The sequence below is a fragment of the Poecilia reticulata genome, chromosome 8 (assembly GCF_904066995.2).
Source record: "Poecilia reticulata chromosome 8, P_reticulata-male-v2, whole genome shotgun sequence".
NCBI classification, from domain to species: Eukaryota; Metazoa; Chordata; class Actinopteri; order Cyprinodontiformes; family Poeciliidae; genus Poecilia; species Poecilia reticulata.
In genome coordinates, this window is record NC_088837.1 from 23,997,482 (window position 1) to 24,008,344 (window position 10,863).

At 39.1% G+C, this 10,863-nt stretch overlaps 2 protein-coding genes across 2 annotated transcripts; both read left to right on the forward strand.

Moving 5' to 3' along the window:
- Window positions 1-6: 6 nt before the first annotated feature.
- On the forward strand, window positions 7-7,315 carry rundc1 (RUN domain containing 1). The gene is made up of 6 exons (XM_081610290.1): window positions 7-24; window positions 112-626; window positions 1,701-1,859; window positions 3,982-4,180; window positions 4,268-4,363; window positions 4,506-7,315. Exons 2-6 carry the CDS (start codon window positions 246-248, stop codon window positions 5,369-5,371), a joined length of 1,701 nt encoding a protein of 566 aa, XP_081466416.1. The 5' UTR covers window positions 7-24; window positions 112-245; the 3' UTR covers window positions 5,372-7,315.
- Window positions 7,316-7,637: 322 nt separating this feature from the next.
- Window positions 7,638-10,489, forward strand: rpl27 (ribosomal protein L27). Its single transcript, XM_017306387.2, has 5 exons — window positions 7,638-7,744; window positions 8,244-8,326; window positions 9,087-9,256; window positions 10,200-10,310; window positions 10,401-10,489. Exons 2-5 carry the CDS (start codon window positions 8,246-8,248, stop codon window positions 10,447-10,449), a joined length of 411 nt encoding a protein of 136 aa, XP_017161876.1. The 5' UTR covers window positions 7,638-7,744; window positions 8,244-8,245; the 3' UTR covers window positions 10,450-10,489.
- Window positions 10,490-10,863: the final 374 nt, after the last annotated feature.

Consider the following 10,863-nt stretch of genomic DNA (forward strand, 5'->3'; position numbering starts at 1 on the left):
TTGTGAAATGCTTTTATTTTGAAGGTAAATCCCCTCCACTTCCGGTGCGTCATTGTTTGTGGAAGCTAACTTTCGTTTTTCTCTGTTTACTTATGAATCATCTTTTCCAAGATGGCGACGCACCTGTTTCTCTGGCGATGATCCTCTACATTTTTGCGCAGTTTTAATAAAATAACTAGCGGGAATACGTTGTCGACAAACCTTCGGTGGGTGAGGGGAAACCGAAGTGATCTGCACCGTCCAGAATGTCCACGGAGGAGCTGTCAGCTTCGGATAGCGACACTGTGTTCGCCAGCGCCGGGGAGCGATGGGCACCGGTGGGCGCCGTGGCCAGCCCCGAGGAGGAGAACGGCGGCCGGCCGAGGCAGAGAGCCTCGTCTTCGGCCACCGATGAGGAGATGGCCGCCCGGCTGATGAAGCTGGAAGAAGAGCAGGACTTGTTGAATTCATCTCTATTAGCGCTAACGTCGCATTTCGCACAGGTTCAGTTCCGGCTGAAGCAGATAGTTCACGCTCAGAGCGAGGAGAAGGAGAGGATGCTGGCCGAGCTGGAGGAGTTCGCCTTCAGGGGCTGCCCGCACGTCGTGGGCTGCCGAGCCCAGGACGCCAAGCAGCTGGAGAACTCGGTGAGGCTTCCAGTTAATTCTGGTTCAGAAATACATTTAATGGTTTAATAATATTAGAGTGTTGTTTCTGGCGTGGTTAGGCTTATCAGAGGGAAGGTAAACACGAACAAGAAATATATTTAACAGAAAAGGAAGCATTTAATAATCGGAGTTCAAGCAATATTTGAATTATCTATCTCTAAATGAAAATTTGAACATAAACTTGGACATTTATTAGTTTAACAAATCTAAAATTTATTATTAAAAAAAATAGTGAAATTTTTTAGAGTGATCTCAGAAATTTTCTAGAAAAAAAATGAAAATGTACACGTTTGAAAAGTCAAAAATGTTAGAATGAAAATAAATTTTGAGATTAACATCAGAAATGTTCTTCTTTAAAAAAAAAAAAAGAAATTTCTGACTTTGAAAAGTCATAACTTTGTTAGAAAAACAAAATAAATTGAGACTACACCAAGTGTTTCTGTTTTAAGTACAAAAAATATCTTTCTTTGTGTTTTATGTTTTGCACAGAACTAAGCTCAGACAAAATGTCAGTTTTTCCTGGATAAAGCTAAGAACTCAAACCACTTTTGCTTTCAAAGCATGCACTCGGGTGCAATTTTTAGTTGTTTAGTAGAAAACGTAGTTTAGAGACGTTCTTTTAGACACAAATGTTCTTGCTACAATTTGTCTTTTGCTTTCACAACTACCAGTGCTTTTTATCCTTTCTATCTTTAATGCAAGCTTTAATTTCTGCTGCATGCGAAGTGTTTTTTCTGCTAATACAGATGCATAATTACCATCGTGTTTCCAGATCTGTGGTGGAAATGTTGCCTTGTTGAAACCTCCTGCAGCAGCAGATCACTATCTGCTTTAAAAACAGCCGCTTTGTTCCTGCTGCTTTTCCTGCTGATGGGAATTTTCAGCTCGTTGTGTTTAATTTAAAAGCCTCTTTTGTTTCTTTTGTCACATGCTTCATTTGCAGGAAGATCTGGTGAGTAGATCTTGTGTAAACATTGCGCCAAAAGCAGCTTCTGAGAGGCGTGTGTGTGTGTTTGATTTATAATCGGTGTGTGTTTGTGTGTGTCCTGTCAGAGCGAGAGGGAGAAGCGGGAGCGACTGGAGGCGCAGAGGGAAAAACAAAAGGATCTCATCGTCCAGCTGAAGACGCAGCTGGACGATCTGGAGCGCTTCGCCTATCAGGAGGGCAGCTACGACTCGCTGCCACAGTCCGTCGTCATGGAGAGGCAGAAGGTGTGGAAATGCAAACATGCGTCACATCTCATGCGTCACGTTTCGCATCATAAAATCCACAGGTTGTTCTTCCACTTATAAACATCAGGCATATCAAGTCCAACATGCTAAAATATAAAACATTCAGATTAGGGGTGCACACAATTAAATAACCATTAAGTGTTGATTAGTGGTTTGTTAGATTAAAATGAGTTATAATCATCAACTAACAACGTCCGCTTAGATCTTCCTTAGTGCTGTAGTTTGGTCGGCATCCAGCAGAGGGCGCCGCTGGTCATTCTGAAGGAGCCGTTGATACAGAAACAAAAATGGTGGCGATATCCCAGAACGGTAAAGAGAAACTGTCCAACCTAGTGAAAACTTGGACATTTTCTGAGTTTCAACTGTCAGAAATGTCAAATTTTTTCAACAAAATTTCAGACAGATTTTCGACTTTTCAGACTCAGAAATGTTCAACTTTTTTGTACAACATTTTTGAGACTTTTTGAAAATTTTCTGACTTTTTTTCTCATAAATTTTTGACTTTTTTTTTGTCTACAATCCCTATAATTCTCCGTCATGTTTCACATATTTGATTCTTTGTTTAACAACCCAATTAGTCCTTGTTTTTATATTTTATGAATATTGCAAAGATTAATAGGAGAAAAGCGCAAATTTTCTATTTACTGAGTCAGCATTTAATTCCAGCTGACACAAAATAATGCTAAAATTAGATGTGTTTTTTTTTAATTCAGTATATTCTGAAAAATGTAGCCCTTTTTTGTTATGGAAAGAGAAATTGGCCGCTTATCGATTAATCTTTAGTAAATAAGATCAATTAACTTTAGATTAACTCATTAATTGATCATTTGCATCCCTAATTCTGTGCTCTCCTAACAATGAGAAATCTTGTGCAGAGTTGAAGTTATATTTTTAGACTAATATGATTTTTTTTTGCTTTCCCAAAAGCAATGGCACTTTTTGTTTGCATACCTCAGTGTTGCATTCAAGGAAGTCACGGATAAGCGGCTTCTGGAATTCTCTGATTAGTGTGATGAAAATCGACAATGAATTTTTTTAGATCAGGAAACGTTGAGATGACAGGAACTGGGTGAGGTTTCTTTACCCTTTGGAACAGTGATCCCAGCTTCTACATTAATTGAAAATAATTAATTTAGAGGCGTCTTTGTGAATTTACCCTCCCTGTAAAAGGAGGGTAAATTTCCTTCAGTTTCCAGTTTTTTTTCTTTTCCTCAATATATTTTTTCTGGTGCTAATGTCGTTTACTGATAACAATCAGACAGGAAGAAAAACACAAGGCAACGGTTTCTACTTCCAGCTTTTCTTTCTTCTTTTTTAAACAGTTTTATTAGTTTTGTGTTTTCAGGTTTTCTATTAAATGTCAATTACATGTCTGTTATTAACAAAATGTTTTAATAAGATTATTTTACAAAAACGTAAAAAAAAAAGTAATTTTGGCAGTGTTTTTACTGCGCTCTAAAAAATACTCTTTTTCTTACCCACTAAATGAAAACAAACATGTTTTAACCAAGAATCCACCAGACACACAGCTGCAGTTTGTTAAAGTTTTATAAGTTTTTTATTGAAAGAAACTGATTTGGAAAAATGTTCTTTTACCTGATTTTGATATTTTTTTTGTTACTTTTATGAATTATTGTGATTTTGGTCCCTAAAATACAAAAATGTCCACTTAGCTTAATACTGTGGTCCGTCTGATGATGTAATTTTTAAATAATTTGATCAGTTACTCTGTACTTAATTTGACTTTTTCCAAGATACTTTTCACTCTTGAGTAATTTCTTGGATTGATACTTTTACTCTAGTAAAATATGTAGTAGTAGTAATACTCTTACTTGAGTGCAGTTTTTTGTACTCTGCCCACCTCTTCCTAATATTGTTTTAATAAAGTTCATATTAATAGAAGCTGTCAAACAAGATGGCCGCCTTGTTTGTGCTGACATCAGTCCGAACTATGGAAGCTGAAATCCAGATGTTTCAAAAGTTAAATCTTTAAAAACCAAAATAATATTAGATTTTAGTTTATTTGGTTTCATGACCAAACCTTGCTGGTGATTTTCATGTTTTGTTTCTGGTTTCACCTTCCGCCTGTTTCTGTTTCCAGGTCATCATTGACGAGCTGATAAAGAAGCTGGACGTGAATCTGAACGAGGACATCGGGAACTTGTCCCCGGAGGAGCTGAGGCAGCGGGTGGACGCCGCCATCGCTCAGATCGTGAACCCGGCCCGAGTGAAGGAGCAGCTGGTGGAGCAGCTGAAGACGCAGATCAGGGACCTGGAGATGTTCATTAACTTCATACAGGGTACGCAGGACGCACACCTGTTCATTCTGGGGTTTATTCTTGTTTGATTGTCTCTTTTAATCATATTTGTGTCTTTTCTTCCTGAAGATGAGGTGGGGAACCCTCTTTTGTCAGACGGAGTGCGGAGTCAGCAGCCGAAAGCAGACGGAGCCAACGGCAGAGCTGCAGGGATGAAGAAGAAAGGTCAGTTTATTACAGACAGAGAGTCTTAAAATAGTGATGCAGGTCCTAAACTTAACTCGTAATGATCTTAAATTATAGTTGGTGAAACCAGCAGAGTCCCAGTTCATCAAGCTGCCTCTCCCTGTGTTTCTGCCCCCCACAGTGGACCCGGTCCAGGCCGAGCGGATGCGGGCCACGGGCCTGCAGCTCATCCAGAAGGCTCTGGCCGTGCTGCAGATCTTCGCTGCCAGTCAGTTCGGCTGTTCGGCCGGCCACGTCCCCCAGAACCTTTGGCCCCAGGACTGTCCGGGCCGGGACTACGGCCCCCTGCTGCAGCGCCTGGAGGCGGCCGTGGAGAAGGTCCGGGTCCTGGGCTCGTGGCGCCATCCCTCTGTGGAGCACGTGGTGAGCTACAGCGGCGCGGCGGCGGCGCTGGGCGCACGGGACGAGCTGACGACGGCGGTGAGGAAGGAGCTGGCGGTGGCGCTGAAGGACCTGCTGGCCCACGGCCTGTTCTGCCCCTCGCAGACCATGAGCCTGGTGCTGGCGCCCATCTCCTGCCTGCTGCCCTACCGCCCCGCCCCGCTCGCCATGCACCCCTGGGAACTCTTCGTCAAGTACTACGAGTCCAAAAACGGGAAGGCGTTCGTGGAATCGCCGGCCCGAAAGCTGTCGCAGTCCTTCAGCCTGAAGGTGGGCGGAGGCCCGGGGACGGTGACGCCCAAACACTCGCTGCTGTGGGCCGTCCACTCGGTGCTGAAGGAGCACGGCCGCTACAAGCGCGGGCCGGACTCGGAGCTCAAGGCGCTGGTGTGCATGGCGCTGAACGAGCAGCGGCTGGTTTCCTGGATCAACCTGCTCTGCAAGTCGTCCGTTCTGATCCAGCCGCACTACCAGAGCTGGAGCTACATGGCCCAGACGGGCTTCGAGGGCGCCCTGCGCATCCTGGGCCGCATCAGCCACCTGCGCTTCAACCTGCCGGTGGACCTGGCCGTGCGGCAGCTCAAGAACATCAAGGACGCCTTCTGACGAGGCGCTCTGCGGCGGCGGCGGCCACTGCAAAAACACAAAGTCTGACCACGAGCTTCTGTTCAAAGTGTCTCATTACGCTTAAAATAAGACAAAACTAAACCACAACTAACAATTCAGCAAGAAACACCAGCTGGTTTTAAGGCTGTAATTATTGAATATTGATAAAAATAACTCACTGGCAGGTTATTTCACTTATAGGGAAAAATGTCTTGTTGCCATGGAAACTAGTACTTTTTAATCAAAACTCAAGAACTATGTACTAAGAAATCCCTATATCTTGCTGAAAAGTTAGTTTTGTCTTTATTTCAAGTGTAATAAGAAACCAGACCCAACAGATTTAGTGTTTTTGCAGTGCACTCTGACCCGTTATGCTCGTGTGCATGAATGTGTTGACCTGCTTCTCTAAACATGCCTGACGCTGCAAAAACCCAAAGTACCCCCAAGTGTTTTTGTTTTAAGTTCTGTTTCAAATGTCTTATTATGTTTAAAATAAGGCAAAACTAACTCACAAGTAACATTTCAGCAGGAAATACCAACTTGTTTTACGTCAGTAATTACTGAATATTAATAAAAATCATTGTTTCACTTTTAACATGGGGGGGAAAATATCCTGTTGCCATGGAAACGTGTACTTTTTAAAATCAATATTCAAGCATTATTTACTGAAAACAAGCTCCTATATCTTGCTGAAAAGTTGCTTGTGAGTTAGTTTTGTCTTATTTTAAGTGTACTGAGAAAATGGACAAAAATACTTTTGATTTTGTGTTTTTGCAGTGTAGAGTCACCTGCGATGACCTCACCTTTAGCCTTTAGCCTAACGCTAACATCTTTGTGACCTTTGCTCAGCAGCTTCTTCCTCTGCTGGACCTGATGGGGCCCCAACCTATGCAGCAAACATCCTGAGGAGACTATGCACTGCAAAAACACTAAATCTTACAGTGTTTTTGAACGGAGCTGGTTTTAAGTAAATAACTCATCAATATTGATGAAATATTGTGGAATTACTGACTCTTATTTTACATTTAGAAGTTTTGTCTTATTTTGAGCTTACTGAGATATTTTCTCTTGAAACTAGACAAAAATAGTTGGTAAGATTTTGTGTTTTTGCAGTGTATGTAGCCATGGATACTGTGAGTGAAGGAAGAGGAGCAGAAACATTCCTGATAAACTCTCTAGTTCTTCTTTATAACTCTGGATGCTGTTACGCAAACAGGAAGCTTCTGTGTAGCAAAAATCACCAAAATAAAAGCTCTGTGCGTGTGTATGGGTGGCGTTGCTGTCGTGCAGCTTTTTGGTCAAATGAACCACCGAATGAGTTCCTGTGTTTCAGTTCCGGCTGTTTTCTTGTTGACTGAGCTGCTGCTGGTGATCATTTTTATTCCAGATTTCATTTTATTTCCATGAACAGCAAATCATGTCCATAAAAACCTGAATGTATGAACCGTAGATGCTATTAAACTGACGTTAGTTTGTATTTGTTGTTTATTTTGTTCATGTGTTTGTGTCAAACCATCAGTTGTAGAGCACTTTTCCAAACTTCAGTTGTGTTTTTGGGTATATTTACTGCACACTTTTTGTTTTTGTTTATGTTTGGATGTTTATTTATTAGATAAATCGCTTTAAACACTTAAAGTGGCTGCTGTTCTGTAACCGTAGCAGTTCAATCTGGGAGCATCACTGAAAACAATTAATGCTATATTTATTTAATTGAAAACGGTATGTGGGAACATATGAATTGTTATTTTTGATTTTATTATATTTAATGTAAACCTGCAGTTGTAAAATAATAAACGAAGTAAAAGAAGTTTCTTTTTTTATCTCCATTTCTTTCGTCTGCAACCTCCAGGGGGCGCTACATTCTCTCATCTATCTGTCGTTCTACCTATCTATGCATTGTGTATTAATGTGTACATAATAAAGTATCCCAATCTTCAAATATTATATTTCAGTCATGTGTTTTACTTTGCGATGCAACATAGTTAATTATCTTTTTTTCTTTTTAATTTACAAAATTTAGGTTTTCTTTTTCTACAATCTAGTTCCATAATGTTGAGAAATACAGAATATTAACTAAGTATATAATTTGTTCAATACTATTAAATCAAATGTAAAAGGAGGAACCTTTAAGTTCCTCCCGTAATAAGTTCGTACTTATTTAAAGTCCGTATTTTAAAATGCTAACATTTTAAACATTTATGTTTGAAATTTAAAAAAGTATTTACATTTTATATTTAGATGTTAGATTTTTTTTTATTTTCTTAAAAGATAATCCCGATATTTCCAAAAATGAAATGATTGAGGAAGTGACGTACTTCACGTTTGCCCTCTGGACTTCCTTTTCCTGTTAGCGGCTGCCGAAGAGAAGCATCAGTGAGTGAATTTTTCCACAAAATAATCCACTTCCATCGGGTTTAATCTGGGTTAATCTGTTGTTTATAGCCCAGTATATCACAGATTACCCTCCCTAGTGTCAAACTCGACCTGATATTTAGTGAGTTTATGTTTGATTAAAGATGAAAATTAGCTGTTTTGCTGCTATTGGATCTCTTCCCCAGCGCACTTTCCAACATGGCAGCCTTCTTGAGGCTAAAGTTGCCCCTTACTTTTAGTGGCGTATTATATAATTATTTAAACATATTCTGATTTTATGTGGATGTGTTCTTTGTCAAGCAACCCATCTAACTTTAGAAACACCCAAAGTGCTTAACAGAGTGAATATTACATATATAAACACGCTTGTTTGGTAGCTTACAGTTAGCTAAATGCTAACTAGCCTGGGTGTCCGGGAGCAACAGCAAGGCGATAATAAAATCTGATTATTCTGAGTTACGTCTGTCTCGATTTTAACAGATTTCCTTCTTTCTGACAGGAATGGGCAAGTTTATGAAGCCGGGGAAGGTGGTGATGGTCCTGGCTGGACGCTACGCCGGGCGCAAAGCTGTTATCGTCAAGGTATAAACTGATGTTTCCTGGACTTAAACTGTCCTGCAGCAAAGAAAATAAATTATATTTATACAAAATGTAGAGACTGGGTTCATAGTTTTCATCTTTGCAAGGCAACATGATTAAGAAGAGTATAAAAATGTGGCTGAAATGCAAGTCTAGTTAAAAAGTGTATTTGATTGAGTGGATATGAATTAAAAAACGGCAAATGAATCAAGTTTTTTTCACATTTCATGTCTTAAATCAACAATTACATTTTCATAAAATACAATTTATTCTTAATGTCAACAAACTGTCTGGTTCATAATTGTTTGAGCTGCTGATTTTATACATTTTAAAAACAAAATCAAAGCAAATTGACTTTTTGCTGTTAGAAGAATATTCTAGTGTGAAATTTATCTTTAACATTCTTGTAAATTGTTCTTGGCGTCTTATTTGCTCTGCACAAAGTATTTAGATCATTAGCAGGACTTTCTATCAAATGTGACTCAAATCCAGTGTTATTGTTTCCCCCCTGATGTGATCCATATCCGTCTTTTTCTGATTAAACGACCCAATTCTGATCATTTCACCAAATATAAATGGAATCCCATCTGACACTAATTTGGTTCCATACCCAGTAATTTTCAAACAGCTGCATTATGAGTTACTGACAGACCTGGAGGTTTAATGTTCTCCAGTCTCCTTATTTTTTGTCTAACTAGATGCTTTAGGAGGTAAATTAAATGTTTATTTGGCAGTAAACTGTTTTCTGCTGTTCTTTTTGCAGAATATTGACGACGGCACCACCGACCGCCCCTACAGCCACGCTCTGGTCGCCGGCATCGACCGCTACCCCCGTAAGGTGACCACCGTCATGGGCAAGAAGAAGATCGCCAAGAGATCCAAGATCAAGGCTTTCGTCAAAGTTTTCAACTACAACCACCTCATGCCCACCAGGTCAGAAACTCACCTTTTGTTTTCCCTGCTCCAGTCCATCCTGACCACAACGCTACACCATCTTCAGTCCCATTCGTTTGTCTTTGTGTTTTCATAAAAATACAGGGTTAATAATATAAGCTTTTACAGTGTACATTGGGATAGTCTGTTGAAATCAGAGCTGCTGTCTGACTGGATTCTGTTTCTGTCAGCAGATAAAAACGTTTCTGGTTTATTTATCCACCAAACTTTCCACTCAAAGAGCAAATCGGCTCAGGATTAAAACTCTGATTTGCTTTCCGTCTTTTTAGGGTTGAAACGATTAATTGTGATTAATCAATTGCTGAAACGATCGTCAAACAATTTGGTAATCGATTAATCTGTAACAAGAGTATACATACCTTAAAAAATGGCCACTCTGCAGAAAATAAAACATGTTGCATTTAAGATTAAAACGTTTTTGTCTGTAAATGTGTTTTAGCTTCACCATGTTTCTAAAGGAATTCTGCTGCTGCTGTATTTTAATTGGAATAAAATATTTGCATTATTTTGGATTTGGGATTGAATTGTTTATTTAGATATTTCAATGAATTTCTAATATTTAAAAAAAGGTTTTAAGTGGTAAAAGGGAAAAATCTGCAGAATTTCATTTTTAAAAATCTAATCATCAGAATTAATCATTAGAATTACATATTAATTACCAGAATAATCAATTAATCACCAGAATAATCGACTAGATGTCAGAATTATTGGTCATTAGAAATACTGTCAGCATTATCAATTGATTTACTAAAATAATCATTAGTTCCAGTTCTTCCTTTTTTTCCTGCTCTAATCAATTTAATCACATTTTGAAAGTTTTTTTTTTTTTGCTGTTCTTGTTCATTTCTTTGAAGAAGTGAACAGAAAATGTTGCTCCATCGTCTCTCTGCTGCAGTTGAACTCGTTTCCTCTTCGCCCTCAGATACTCGGTGGACATTCCTCTGGACAAAACCGTCGTCAACAAGGACGTCTTCAGGGATCCTGCTCTCAAACGCAAAGCCAGGCGGGAGGCCAAGGTCAAGTTTGAGGAGAGGTCAGAGCAGTTTAACCAATTAATCATCAGTTTCCAACATTAACATGTTGGCTTCTTGCTAAATTTCTCCTTTTTTTTTTCTGTTTCCAGGTACAAGACGGGCAAGAACAAGTGGTTCTTCCAGAAGCTGCGATTCTAATTTCACTCGGTTTCACAAAATAAATGTTTATAAATGGAAATCATTTGGATTCCTGGTTGTTTTTTGGTTCTGGTTGAAATGGAAATGAGGAGTTTTGTTTTTCTGAAATGAGTAAAAAAAAACTTCATTTCAAGTAAATTCAAAACTTTATAATACATTTAAAGCAATAAAACACGGAAATGTGGACCAACTGAAAAGTGCGTCCATGTAATGTGCATCATAACTGAATAATTGTCTGGGGCTCCTTTTTTATTTTTCATTAAGTTCAGAACTTTCTATAAGCAAAAAAAATATTATAAAACAAATATTCATACTGACTAAATGTACTGTTATACACTTAGTAGTTTTTAAATCAGGTAAATTCATGTGCCATAGTTTTTTCTGAGTTAAAGGTCAATACTGTAGTTTGCTTTA